Below are 15,263 nucleotides of genomic sequence, written 5' to 3'. Positions count from 1 at the left end.
CTTGGAGAGAGGCCCTCTCCATCCTTGCCGTGCCCATCCTTGGCTCATCTTCCCTCGCCTCTGCTCCATCTGAGAACGGCTGGAGACATTGCGATTGCAGCTTCAGCCCAGAGCAGCCCCATCTGGGGAAAGGAGTCCCTCTGTTTCGCGGGGTTCAACCCTATGTTCCACAGCCAGGGCCGCCACAAGGGCTGCTCGGAGCTTTGCGGTCAGAGGTGGTGACCCTGGCCTGGAGCAAGCTCAAAGCCCAGTCCCCAGGCAGACCCTGGTGCTCAGGGTAGCACTCTCCCACTCGTTCACCCGCTCCTCCATTGTAGCTTTAAGCTCTGTTCTTATAGTTGAAAACCTGACTGTAAGAGGGATTAGATTGTGTCTACAGAGCTCCAGGGAACAGACTGAGTGTCCAGTGTTGGGAAGATTTCAGAGAAGGCTGAGTGTAAGGAAATGTTCCATAACAGCGCTGCCTGACAGAGGAATGCACAAGGTGGAGCGGTGGTGAGGTCTCCGCTCCCAGAGGAGTTCAAGCAGCAATGAGGGCCCATCTGTAAGAGATGCACTGGAAATAGATTCCCGCACTGGGTGGAAGGTTGTCACTAACGTCCTTTTCTTTTCCTTGTTTGTCATTGAATTGATTGACTAAGGCTGCAGCCACCAAGTATCACAGACTGGGCAGCCTCAACAGCCAAAATGGACTTTCTCCCAGTTTGGGAGGCTACAAGTCCTCAGTCAAGACGTCAGAAGGGCTGACTCCTTCTGAGGGTGGTGAAGGAAACATCCGATCCAGGCCTCTCTCCTTCGCTCGCTGGTGGTGACTTGTCCCTGTGTATTTATATTGTCTTGCCTCTATGCATGTGTGTCCAAATGCCGCCTCCTTTAAAGGACGCTACTCTTACTGGATTAGGCCCACTGGAGGGTCACACTCCAGTATGACCTCATCCTAACTTTAATCACATCTGTGCATTGAAGTAGTAGGGGTTAGGACTTCAAGACACAAATTGAGGGACACGATTTAACCTATAACACATGTTTCACAGTCCATTGTTTTGTGCCCCAGAAAATATGGGCCTTCTAAAATATAAGGGCAGCCCTAGGAAACCTGCAAACCTACTCAGGCTGCTCCGCCGTGGCAAAGCTTCGTGCTGAGTACAACTGATCTGGGGAAATGTCTGCTTTTCTTTCCAGGGAGCAGCGGGGCAAGAAGGAAGCCCAGGACCCATTGGTCCCAGGGGAGATCCTGGTGCCCCTGGGCTCCCCGGGCCACCTGGAAAAGGGAAGGATGGAGAGCCGGTAAGTGGAAGGTCAGGCATCTCTGTGCCTGTAGAAACCAGATGAACATTAGAAAAGGAAAAGGAAAAAATCTAACTGCCAAACTTTGTAGAAATTGAACCATAACCAATGAAATGGGAAAGCGGTGGTGTGTGGGGCTGACAGTGTGCTCTAATGTGGTTCAGGCTAGGGCAGCACAGTCTCATAGACCTCTGGCCACATGCCAGCCTGGGCCAGTGCTGGAGACACAGAGATGGATGAGACAGGCTGCACACTGGAGATGCTCCCATCTCGTGAGGAGACAGTCAGGCAAACACGTCCCCAGAGCTCAGGACAAGTGTGGCATGCATAGAGAAGGGCTTTTGGGCTACCCTGGTGCTTTCAGCCAAGACTTCCAAAAAGTGGAATCGTGGTTTTCATGGTGGCTGTGAGTGCCAGAGCCCTTCAGCCTGAAGTGAAGCAGGCTTTGAAACAAGGCCTCGCAACTTACTTGCGCAAGTCTATGCAAAAAGGCTCTTCAATTGGAAAGCAAAGTGAGAGAGGCTGAGAGATTTCCTGAAGGCCACACAGAGGCAGTAGGAGGCAGGGTCGGAATTCACATCCAGAGCCTTGTGGCTCAAAACTGGATGCTGTTTCTTTTGTTCAAGTCAGGTCGGAGTGAGAGTCTCCCCCGCCTCTGGGTCCCCAGCAGAGGATGCAGTCAGCCTGGCCCGTGGTGGATGGGTCAGTGCTTGCTGGCAGTTCCATGACTGTGTTTGTATTATTTATTTCCCCAGGGACTCCGTGGATCACCTGGACTTCCTGGACCCCTAGGAACCAAGGTGAGTGCTTGTCCAAGAAAACAGTGGGGGTCATGAGTTGCTCTTAGAAAGAGAATATGGAAACATTTATTAGAAAGAGACCTCCAGTCACCTCAATCCACTTCCCATGTTTCCCAGCACATCGCATTCCATTTGACCAAAGATTCTGTGAGTCTTAACTGTTATAGTGAAGTAACTGTCATATAGTCAGTACTTGATAAATACTTACCATTAAATGAAGTGGCAGGGACACTGACTTTCAGTTGGCAGAGCAGTAGATCTAAGCAGTCTCATATGACGAGCCTAATTGTGGTACCACGTGATTCCAAAATTTCAGAGGCTTACCACAGTGAAAGTTCACATCTCATGCACACTAGGTCTATGGGAGTCTTGCTACGGGGAGTTCTGATCCGTCCAGCCATTCAGTGGTCTCGTTCCAATCCCATGCCTCTTCTATCTGCTAAAGTTTCAGAATCGTCTACCGAATTCTTGGGGTACAGCAATAAATAAGGGAAAAGAGAGTGGAGAACCCTGTTGGGAGATTTTATAGGCCAGGACTGGAGAATCCTAATGCATTTCTACCAACACCTATTGACAGTTGCACAGGGGAGACTGGGGCATGTCAGCTGCTGGGGCACACAGGAGGAAAACAGAAACACTTGCTAAATACCAGCCCGTCTCTTCCTCAATTCAGTTGCACCCACAATTCAGAAAATATGATTCTTTTTCATGGGGAAGTGTTCTTATGAGAAATTTCCTGAGTGGACAGGGAGGTTTCCTAAAATACCCTCTACATTGAATCATTCATTCATTTACTTATTTATGCATCAATTACCAATGATTCATTGCTTTGTTCACTGCATGTCTGCTGAGTTTCTTAGCACGTGTCAGATTTCAAGGTGGGCTGTGGGATGACAATGACGCATGTGATACATTTCAGGACCTCCAACGGCTCATGGTTTAGTGGGGAAAACAGATATGTAAACAGACAAAAGCAGACGAGCACTAGGAGAGAGGGCAGCTCAGGGCACACATGGGCTCAGAGGGGGCTCGCTTACCAGCTTGGTTTCATCCTCGTGGCTTCTTGAAGGAGATGTTTGTCCTGGTTGTGAAGTGCACGTAGCAGTTAGCAGGCGAAGAAGTTGAAGGAGGAGTCTTTGGCAGGGGAACTAACATGGAAGAAGACACTGAGGCATGAGACAGAATGTGTTCCGAGAACAGCGAGAGCTGTACGTGTGCTGTATCCAGTGAAAGTTTCCTGACTAACTCAAATGCCTCAGCTTTTAAAAATGTGGGTAAAACAGTCAATTACTGACTTGAGAATATTTACATTTTGGGCTTTCATTTGACATGCATATTCAAAATAACAAAAGTGTTCTTGCAAAAGTATATTACTGCTTTTGCACTTGCATACGTTTATGAAAACAATTTTTGGATTTCCTGTATGCCTTCAATGTCTTCCGTCATCATCCCTTGAGCCACTTTTTAAGTCAGCTGACACTTCTCCGAAGCATATTACCATGGATCCCATCTGAGTTCTTTAAAGATTCAACACTTCTGAAATGCATACATGCCGCTGTTACTGAAAGTTTTGTACTAAGCCCCAGAAACCATTCTCCAAACAGTAGGAGACCTTTTTTTTTTCCTTTTTATTTCTTTCTTTCCATACTTGCATCTTTAGGATCTCAACAACATAAACACAGAGTGTATTGCTTCTAAAATAGTATGTGAGAGCCTTGCTTACAGGATTGTGCAGGATGTGAAAATTTGAGGCTCCAGGAATAATTACTGTTATCTATATTAAATGTCATTGCTTCATGGTTTCTCCCTATTCAAGCAGGTGAGTTGACCTCTATAAGCATCTTAAACTTACACTAATTTAGGTCTATGTAGACGAATGTGCTTTTTCCTAATAGTGATGCCCACAATCAAAATATTTTTCAAAAGGGAAAATGTTTTTTGTATGATGTGAGTAAATACATAACCACTCCCCATTTTCTGAGGAATAAAATTGGGAATAACTTTGCCTGACTATGGGAGCATATAAAAGAGTTCCATATGCCTGGAACAGTGGGTATATATGGGGACGAGCAGATTAAGGAATTAGGACCTAGATTCCGGAGGATTTTGTGCATTAACCGCCAACCTGAAGATATGTGGCAGGCTCCCCCATGATGCGAGGCACACAGCCCAGTCTGATCTGCAGGGCTCAGGGGCTCCTACTTATTTCCCCTTAGAGGAGGAGCACCTCAGGGGCCTTCAGGACCTACAGGGCATTGACAGCCTCTTGGAAGACAGGAAGGTGAGGGTGCCAGAAATGGTGGAGCAGCAAAGTGGCTTCAAATGCTCCTTCTTTATGACCTTTTATCTAACAGTAGGAGACCTATTTTCCCCTTTATCCTGTTTATTCTGTAGCTGTATCTTTGGGGTCTTAGTGATCCATTGATCCAATGGATCCCAAAAATCCACTGATGGGGAGGCCCAGAATGTATTACTGCCTAACTCATAGGCAGAGTCTGGGGGGGAAAATAAATGACGTGATACAAATACAGATAATTGCCTAGCATAGTGCTGGTCACAGTTACTCGCTCAATAAATATCCATGATCCTTATTATTAGATCACCATGTCGGAACTGCTTTAGACCTTATTATTTATTATTATTGTGCTTAGATCCTTATTATTAGATCACTCTGTGGAGTTGCAGCAAGAAGGTGGGAGTCTATCTCTGCAGTAATGCAGTTGTTGGAGAAAGCCTAGGGGAAGTGGGGGAGGCAGATTAAAGAGCAGAGGCAGGCTGAGACCCCGAGGCGGGGAGTGCAGAGCCCCCTGCCATGGGTCCACTTGACTAATCCATTTTAACTCCATGAGTCTCAGGGCAAGTCATGCTGCCCCTTTGGCCAAATGTTTCCTCCTATTTAAAATGTGAGATATGTAAACACCTGACCCATTCCAGTGTTGATATTGTGTAAATGTGTGAGTCAGAATGTGGCTTAGAAAGCTTTCCATAGTCAATTGGCATTGGAAAGACAAATTGGAATTTGAGATCATCTTTAGTTGAAGAATGGGTTGCTCAGAGGAGAAAGAAGGTAAGAAGCAGGGGAAGCTAGGGAGAGGTGGAGAGAGAGATGCCAGGGAGAATGACTTTTGCGAGACTTGTCCTGGTACTGTCCAAGGTGCTGACCGAAATTAAGGAAATTTCCTTAGGAAACCAAGGAGGGGAGTGATTTGAAGGTTTTCCTTGGCTGCCCCTCAGCCCCTCCTAATTCCTTATGACTGCAGGAAGACTCTTGAAGATGCCAGTACTTCTCTTGAGTGGCACTTGTTTCTAGCAGGATAAATAAGCTTTGGCTTCATACAGAACTGGGTTAGAATCCTAGCTCAGCTACCTACAAGACAGACGACTTGAAGGCAAGTGGCTCAAGTGGCTTTGTCTCTGAGCCTCTGTTCCTTTTCTGTACGAAGGAGTAAAGGATATTTAACCCCTACAGAGCTCCTCAGGAGATACATGATCTGTGACACACAGCTATTGCTCAATAAATGTCATTCTCCTTCCACAACCCCACACTTCCTTCCTCCCACATATCTTCCTTGGATGCTGTGCTACAGATTCTAGCTCATGTGCTCTGTTCTTTCTTAACCATTAGCCTTCTGGCTTTTCCTGTCAGAATTTTAAGGTCTTTTTGCTCTTCTTGGGACCATTTTCTAAAACGTTTCAGTTCATGAAATTGTAAGGTCATTTCTTTGTGGAACATGTTAGCATCACAATGGAGCATAAACATACAAATGGAGCCAGGGCTGGGCCCTGTGTAGCAGAGAGCAGTCAGTGACTTGATTCCGTGCTTCCAGACTGGGCTGGGAGAGGCCTTTCTGTCATGCTCCCTCCTCTGAAAAAGTTTATTTTGGTCAAAGGAAGAACTCAATATCTGGCACAAAGTGAATGATGGAGGATTCTTTTGTTCCTACATCCAGGAAATGGTTATTAGCTGCCATCTGCGCCACACCCTAATCTGGACACTGTGGATACAGAGATGCATAGATTCAGTACCTAACAGAGAGCTGAATTATTGTAGGTGCTTGGTAAACATTTGTTGGATGGAGAAATGAATGACGATTTTCTCCTTTCAAGCTACTTACAGAAAAGTCAAAGGATCAGACAACTGTGCACTGGGAAGGCAATGTGTTAAGGTCAGCGAAGATCCATGCAAACATTTGCAAAAAGACAGAAGGACAAGACAGGCAGAAGCAGCTTTATAGCAACAAAACAATGGGACTGAGACTTAGTTTTGATGGGAAGGCTCTGGAAACTTAGAACATGGATGGTAGAAGATCCCAGACAACGGAAAATCGTGTGTATAAGAAACAGAAGTGCAAACAAATACCCATGGAAACATACACACTAGGTTGTTGACATGACTGAGCTTGCAACGGCCAGGGTTTGCTGATGTACATGGACCATGGCCTTGGGACAGGAAAGGGATAGTTTCTGTTTCAAAATAAAACAGAAAATAATAACAGAAAAATCTGCATTAAGATTTTTAAAGCAAAACCAAAGTGAGAAAGAATATAGATTTATCTGACATTTATTTGTGTTTAGTACACTTTCTATCTTCTACCTCGCCGTACGAGGTAGAAGGAAGAATTGTTTGAGCCTGGAAGTTCCAGACTAGCCCAGATAACATAATAAGGCCCTGTCCCTATAAAGAATTTCAAAAATTAGGGAGGTATGGTGATTCACACCTGAAGTCTCAGCTATGAGGGAGGCAGAAGCAAGAGGATTGCTTGAACTTGAGAGATTGAAGGTGCAGTGAGCCATGATTGCACCACTGTACTCCAGCGTAGGTGACAGAGCAAGACCCTGTCTCAAAAATAAAGATATAATAAATAAGTGATAATAATGCAACCATAATAGACAATGTATTTCTCAACCTTATATAGTTTTTTAAATGTTTTCATAAGATATATACGGATTTGGTAGAATTTTTTTTTTTCAATTGATGAGGACCCAATGATGCAGAGAGGTTACAGGACTTGCCCAAGGTCACAGGATGAGGTTGACATGGTCTTGAGACTGGACCTATAATCACCTGACCAGCAGTTTGAAATCTTCCTACATGCCCCTCTCCACTGCTGCAATGAGCTGGTGACAGATAAATTACGGGTCATGTGATACTTGGTTTCCACATTTGTCTTATTTTTTTTACACCCTCTGTTCCCAGCCTCCCCATGGAAACTAACTAGATTTTCTAGGGATCCCAAGTATCTTGAACTTCCAGGACATTAATATCATATTCAAAGAAACAGATTACACTAATTGGGAATTTATAGGAATTTGAGGAGGGAACTACTGGAAGAGATGAGGGCAGGGCAAGGGATGTTGCTGGCTTCTAGGGACCCAGAAACAGCAGGTAGTGCATCTCAGAGGCCCAGGGGGACCAGGGAAAGAAACCATGTCAAGGGGATCTTGGTTTGTATCTTTTGTGAGAACTTCACAAGGCTTGTTTCTTCATATCCCCGTGAACACCCCTCCTCGTCTGAACTTAACACTGAGTATTAACAATGGGCAGGACTCATGACTGAGTCATCTTCTGGGCTTGGGAATCTAGATTGTGTCTTGCAATGAATGAAGGAGCATTAGTTGCATGAATGAGCATGGATTGAATGAATATAGAGCTTATGTACCCATCCAGGCAGTGGTCGTACTATAGGAAAGGCAAGTCATCTTAGAGCCATTAGTGAGATATTTTGTAATGTGTGATAACCTAAGCCTTAATAAAGCAACATACTACCTGGCAATGTCGAGTTCTACCTTAAATTACTTAGCTGCACATTATCTCACTGGCCCTTCATAACAAGCTTCTGAGGCTGTTTCCATTTGTCATACAAGTTAACTCATTCGAGAGATATTAAGTGGCTTGAGCAAGGTCACCTGCCATCTTGGTTCCAGGCTTGTCTGTGGTTCAACTGGCTGAATAAGCTCAGGATCACAGCCTCCTACACAAAACTGCTGGGGCCATTTGTGTTTTGGGTTAAATTTATTTTGGATTTTGGAAAGGTAGTAATATGCAAGATATACCTATAATGACATTTATGGTGGCATCTGGGGCAGCACTCCTCATCAAGCTCATTAATCCTTAAAAATATGTAAATGTTCACACAAAATGGAATAACTAAAGACTGCAAATAGCGTGTGTCAGCACAGGTCAGGTTTTGCTGCCAACTGAGTTGAAATGAACACTTGTTTTTAAAAGCTGGGGATTTTGAAATTATGAATAAGGTGTGACTCTGCCTCAGCTTTGTTCTCCAGGAAATGGCAAACAAAATTTCTCCCCTTTTTCAATTTCTCCCTCCTTTTTCCTTTACCATCAAAGTCCAGAATGGCAGTGTAATGAGAATAGAAGCCTAGCTCACATCCAGTTCTGTGCTGGGCTCTGTGCCAAGCACTCTCTCTGCATAATCTCACTGAATGAGCACAACGTCTGCAGACCCGGCAGCTCCTGTCCTGTTCCCCTTGTAGGTGAGGAAGCTAGAGCATAGGAATGCATCACTTCTTAACTCAACAGTTAATAGGTGTCGAAACCAGAACTTAAATCCAGGCCTCTGACACCCAAGTCCACAGTGTGAACTATGCTTGAAGGCAAAGGTCTTACCTCTGTCCTCTTTAGGCCTCTCACTCCCACATCCAGAAGGCTGATGTGTAAAATGTAGGTGCTTGGTAAATTATTGGTGAATTGATAGATTCATTCGTGGGTGATTTGGGATATGAACTGAAACATGGGTAACATGCGCAAATCTGGGGTATAGTTAGGATGAGTTATAATCACGTTTGGAACCGTGGTCAGGGTTGGTCAGGGAATGGTCATCCTTGAAAGGTATATAATCTGAGTTGGTGGCTGTGGTCCCCGAATGTTGGGCTGAGTGGGACGATGGGCTTGCTGAGTGCACTGTAGCATGGTCCATGGAGGCCAGGTGGCAGGAGAAGCCTTCGATAATAAGTGCAGTCAGGATTCTAGAAAGAACATGATTTGTTTTGTACCCTAGCCCTCTCCTTCCTGGCACTGACCTCTTGATCTTATTTTTCTCTTCTTTAGGGGGACCGAGGAGTCCCTGGGATCCCTGGTTCTCCTGGCAGCCGTGGTGATCCGGGCATTGGGATTGCCGGCCCTCCTGTAAGTCCTTATTCATCCAGCCCTTACTCACTTTCAGGACACACAGTCATTTCTTGTTGGACCTGCCTGCAGGAACACTCTTTTTTTTTTTTTTTTTTTGAGATGGAGTCTCACACTGTCATCCAGGCTGTGGAGTGCAGTGGTGCGACCTTGGCTCACTGCAACCTCCGCCTCCCGGGTTCAAGCAATTCTCCTGCCTCAACCTCCCGAATAGCTGGGATTACAGGTGACCGCCACCACACCTGGCTAATTTTTTGTATTTTTAGTAGAGATGGGGTTTTACTATGTTGGCCAAACTGGTCTTGAACTTCTGACCTTGTGATCCGTCCACCTCAGCCTCCCAGAGTGCTGGGATTACAGATGTGAGCTGCCATGCCTGACAAGGAACACTCTTTTTCCAGCTAACCTTGGAGTGGGTCATTAATCCTTCAGTCAGTTGGGGTGGTAGGTCTGTCCATGTGGCTGACACTGGTGTAAAGCTTGATGTCCTACTTATGGGAAAGCGGCTTTTGGAAACTCCAGGACTTGTCTGATTCAAAGAGGAGAGAATAAAACTCAGTAACAATTTAAAAAAAAAAAAAAAAAAAAGGCCAAACTTTGAGAAGTTGAGTCATAGCCAGTGACACTGAGCTGGCTAGGAAAGGGTGGGATATGGGAGAAGCTATGTACTTTCATGTATTTCAGACAAAAATAAAATTAGTTAGTTACCACACTTTCTCTAATAGTACACATGACAGCATAAATGGAATCGTGTCTCCAAAATAAAATCCATGAAGTGGTCCTCAGATTGTTAGTTTTAATGAATAATTTACATCAGTCTACTAGGTGTTAGTTTGCAAACTCACTAGGGGTGATAGCTTTAAGAATTGCTAAAATTTTGAGTTATAGAAATCTTAAGAATCAGTGAAGTGTGTCCCAATCCGGGTTGAGAATTGCTCTCAGTATCTTCAGCCTCTACCTGAATGCCTCTAGTAGTAGAAGCCACATTTTTTCAAAGCCAGTACATCTGGCTCTGCAGTTTAAAAATATTTTTTCATAGATAATAGATATTCAGTAGAATGTTTTTTCATTGAGAATAAAATTATGCTATTCTGTATTTTCCACCCATGTCTTTTAATTCTCCCTTTTATACCACAAAGAACACATATTTTCTTTCTTCCTTTACTGAATGATAGTGTTTGAAACGCAGACCAGTTTATAACCTTGAAGGCTTTTCTTCTGGTTAGTCCCTTCTTTGATAAAGACATCATACCCTCTTAATGCACCTTAAAAGTACGATTACTTTGTCTTGTACCCATGCCTTGCTATTGTCTAAAAGAAGCTCAGATACTCAATCCTTTTCAAATGCCATTGCTAAGCCTCGGAATACCTAAATCACCCATGCATTATTGTTGTTGCTACTACTATTTTAACCCCAAAGCACAATCTAACTTTTCTTTATTAAATGCAAATTGAATATAAGCTAGAGTAGCACATGGTCTAGTTTCTGCCCGGTATTTCGTTCAATAAATGAAGGCCACGGCCTAGAGTAATTCAGAGTAATACAATGCTTCACGCATGACGCTCAAAGAATAAGAAGGAAAATGCAATTTATTACCCACAATATTACTCGTAAACTAAACCCCCCCTTTCCTTTTCTTCTGTGGTTCTCTTATATCCACAGTAGTTCTTGGGGCTCTGACTCTCCTGAAATTCTCCTCTGTCCTCCCATTTTCAAGCAGGCCTCCTGGCCTCCACACCAGAAATCACCCCCCACTTTTATTTCTACCACTCACAATGAGGGCTTGTTTCAAGGTGGCAAGAAGACCGGGTGGCTGTGTCTTCTTAGGTCTTCCTGAAACCCATGGAAGGAGGCGTGTGGAATGTCCTTGGGAATGTCTAGTTTGGTTAACCTGTTTTCCTTAAAACATATTCTCGGCTAAAACTGTCTACTTTATTATATTCATTTTACCTTTTTTCTTTGGCTGTTTTTCTTCGGTCTTTTTGTAACTGAAAGGAACACTATAACAAAAAGTGCAGTGAGAGAACACAATCGTTTAGGTCTCCTTCTTTCTGAAAGTCTCCTGTAATAGGCCCCTTTTGCTGGAGTTAGGATGCTGCTTCATGTACAGATTGTCCCTGACAATAGAGAACTGATTGTAAGGGAAACCGCAGACCCGTAACCTGAATGATGCACCCCATCACTTAACAGGGTTCTACATGTCCCTGTCTACTCCCTGTATCAGCCCTTAATTGGAAAGCTGGCTGTGGAGGTGGAACAATTCACCCCACCTGCCACTGAAGAGTCAGCAAAAATCACCCATGAAATATGTTCCTGCCTAAGTGAGTCCACCTGAAAAGTAATTGTCTGGCTCTCGTCAAGAGGCTGTAAATCAACTGTTTAGTGTCTTCGCTACCACTTGGACTTATTAAAAGCTTCCGTGGTGGATAAAACCTTATTGAATTTTCATAAATCCTATCTCTGGCCACAGCCCAGACCACTAATGGCCTGGGCATCTGTATGGAGGGTGCAAAGATATGCTGAGCTCAGCAAACGTGTATGGAGGAGGTGAAGAAGGGGTCATTGTAGGGGTGGGGGCACGTCAAGTTCATTGGGGATGCAGTTGCCTCTTTACAGGAACATTGCCATTTGCTGAGAAGTCCTGTGTCTTGTGCTGGGTCTCAAAGCATCCACATCCACCTCCTCATTAGGCCCTGGACATTAGTTGGTTTGATCCTTTGGTTAAGGCTGAGACCCCTTGAAAGTAGCCCCTAAGAATTGGATTCAGGAGCAAGGAGTTTGTTTGGGAGGTGATCTTAGAAATCGCTACTTAGGAAGTGACAAAGTCAAACAGACCAAGAAAGCAAGCCTAGGGGTTGGTATGTTGGTGAGCAGATGGACTCACCTGTGTGACAGCCCCTGAAAGGCTACATGGCCTTGTTTCAGAGTTCTGCAAAGGGAGTGAAAGAGCTGGGGCATTTCTATACCAACTCCTGCCTGTATTTGGTTGGAAGCTGCTCTCTGGTGTGTTCACTCCCAGAAACTCTCAGCCTCCCTGTGCTTGTACCAACCATTCTCCTGTGGCTAATGAAAGCCCTGGGCAGGTGTGTGCTCAGGGATTGTGGCCAGAGGGAACTGACACATCCACTGCATCACTTTTCCAGGTAAACAGTTGAGGCTCAGAAGGTGATGTGACTTAGCCGATGCTGCAAAGCCAGCCCAGGGCAGGGCCAGGATGCCGATCTGCTTCCGACAGCTTCTGAAACCAGCCCTTTCCTCCTGCAACACCTTGTGTTGTGGCTTCGTCAGGATAGGCAGGATTTATGCATGCCCACCAATCTTCTGTGAGATCCCTCAAAGAAGGAGCATTAAGAATAAATCTGGCTGGGCCCGGGCACAGTAGCTCACGCCTGTAATCCCAGCACTTTGGGAGGCCAAGGCAGGCAGGTGACCTGGGGTCAGGAGTTTGAGACCAGCCTGGCCAACATTGTGAAACCCTGTCTCTATTAATAATACCAAAATTAGCCAGGCATGGTGACGCATGCCTGTAATCTCAGCTACTCAAGAGACTGAAGCAGGAGAATTGATTGAATGTGGGAGGTGGAGGTTGCAGTGAGCTGAGATCTGCCAGTGTACTCCAGCCTGGGTGGCAGAGCAAGACTCTGTCTCAAAAAAAAAAAAAAGATCTGCTGTAAGTCACTCTTCACTTCCTTCCTCCCATGGTGCCATGCTCCCATGCCTTTGGCATCCAGGGCAGCAGTGACTCTCTAGATGGGAGCCAGGAGCCCCGTCTGCTAACCTCTGCACTGTCACCAGGCAGGCAGTTATTTGGGGTTTTGTCTTGCTGCTCCAAGATATTAACAAACAAGCAAAAATCCCTTTAATCTTCATGTCGCCTCTGATATTGCCTTAGCAGTCTTTAAGACGCTTACAAAAGGAGCCTACCCAGGCCCTGGGACAGAACCAAATTAGTTTGACCGCAGGAGCTGGGGTGTGTGAAGACAAGCGACCCAGACCTACTCCTTCTTACTCTGGCCCTCAGTTCCCTCACGGATCAGGTGCTGGCAGCTTCTGCAGCAGCATCAAGGGAATTGGAAGGATTACAACATGATAATACTGCTGATAATACCCGCTTCCCTGCCTTTGCCCCGGTGACGTCATAGCAATCCTGTTTGCCTGATGTCTTTCTCAGACTTTGCAACCTGAAATGACCTCCCTTTCTGAGCCGCTCACTATCCCTCCCTGCTAGTTGTACTGATGCCTCACGTTGGTCCAGGCATTGAGGATGCACATTCAAAATGGACAGAATTCCCAGGCTTCCTGCCCTTCAGTGGCCTCCTAGCCTAAGAGTGGCAGGAAGCATGCCTCCATTACATACAATAAAATATCTCAAATGCCCTAAAAGAAGGGTTTTTTTTTCATTCCCCCGCTTTCCATTATATTATATTATTAATATAATAATTACAATAACAGCCACTGAAATATTAGAGTAATAGCAATCACAGCCAACATAAACTGCCTACTTTCAGGAACTAGAGTGAGCAAAGGCCTCCGTGTCTGCCTCTCACTTATCTCACAGACAATCTCTCATTTGTTCCTCCCAGCAACTCTAGCAGGTGCATTCCACTTTACTTTTCATTTTACAAATGAGGAAACAGACATGAAACTACTTTCCTGAAGACACAGGGCATGATGGGGATAGGAGCGGAACCTCAGCATTCTGACTCCAAGCAGATGCCCTTAGCTACTCTTCCCGCAGGGGTACAATACAGTTGGCCCCTGAATAATGTGGGAATTGGGGTGCTGACCCTGCACAGTTAAAAATTTGAGTATAACTTTTGACTCCCCCAGTATTTAATTACTAATAGCCTACTGTTGACTGGAAGCCTTACTGATAATACAAACAATCAAATAACATATATTTTGTATGTTATATGTATTCTATACTATATTCTTACAATAAAGCAAGCTAGACAAAAAAGTTATGAAGAAGATCATAAGGAAGAGAAAATACATTTACAGTACTGTATAGTATTTAGCAATAGCATAAGTTTGTGTTTGTTTGCAAAAAGAATAGTCCATTGGACTATTTTTGCAGCCACAGCTGCAGACCTCAGTGTAAGGTACATAACAAGCCATTCAGCTTTTTCTTGTAATGTCACGACTTTCCTCTGCTACGTGGGAGAACTTCCAGCATCACTAGTGGCAGTTCGTGTGGATTTTATGATGTTATTCAGTGTTTACAGTATTGCAATAAACATGACAAAAAATATACAAGAACTGCGAGAGAACACTTTTTACTTCGATGACGCGATTTACTGGAGAGACAGACTGCTCACGCAGAGATGATTAGAATCACACAGGCTTTAAGCAGATACAACACTTGAGCTCACCACAATCCCAACAGGAGGTGACTATGAAATCATGATGGTACTACAGTCTGGCTACAGTTAATTTTATACAGTTCTGATTTAATGCTGCATGTATGTTTCTTTGCCTGTTTCTCAACAGCCATGGTGCCATGTATGGTCTGTGTTTGCGTGTACACATTTTGAAAACTTTTAACTTTTTATTATAGATTTGTGTGTTTTTATGATACTAAATGATACAACAGACTAAGTATCTCTGTATATTTTATGCATTCATGACATACCTTACTTTTTCTTAATTTTTCAATATTTCTGGCCACTGGATCATTTGACAGTTCTTTTTAATTGTTGAAAATCTCCAAAATATTTTCCACTATATTTATTGAAGACAATCTGTATTTAAGTCAACCTGCACAGTTCAAGCCCATGTTGCTTACTGGTCAACTGTAGTAATGAAAATTCATATTCACTTAAGTCTTCACACTCACCAGTGGCTTTTTTCTTTTTTTTTTTTTTTTGAGACAGGGTCTCACTCTGTTGCCCAAGCTGGAGTGCAGTGGCGTGATCATGGCTCACTGTAGCCTTTACCTCCTGGGCTCAAGTGATCCTCCCCCATCAGCCTCCTGAGTAGTTGGGACTACAGGTGTGAGCCCCTATGTCTGACTAATTTTTGTATTTTT

General features: G+C 44.4%; 1 protein-coding gene across 1 annotated transcript in view; it reads left to right on the top strand.

Moving 5' to 3' along the window:
• COL22A1 (collagen type XXII alpha 1 chain) overlaps window positions 1-15,263 on the top strand; it is a 287,201-nt gene that overhangs the window by 192,308 nt on the left and 79,630 nt on the right. Inside the window, exons 37-39 of the mRNA XM_064384626.1 lie at window positions 1,183-1,287; window positions 2,043-2,087; window positions 9,157-9,234. Of these exons, the coding sequence (XP_064240696.1) occupies window positions 1,183-1,287; window positions 2,043-2,087; window positions 9,157-9,234 (228 nt within the window). The remainder of the gene's footprint in view (window positions 1-1,182; window positions 1,288-2,042; window positions 2,088-9,156; window positions 9,235-15,263) is intronic.

This window comes from Aotus nancymaae, unplaced genomic scaffold (assembly GCF_030222135.1).
Source record: "Aotus nancymaae isolate 86718 unplaced genomic scaffold, 86718_ANA_hifiasm-v0.15.2.pri h1tg000036l, whole genome shotgun sequence".
Taxonomy (NCBI): domain Eukaryota; kingdom Metazoa; phylum Chordata; class Mammalia; order Primates; family Aotidae; genus Aotus; species Aotus nancymaae.
Note: the sequence above shows the minus strand (reverse complement) of the source record. Positions and strands in the feature narration are given on the sequence as shown.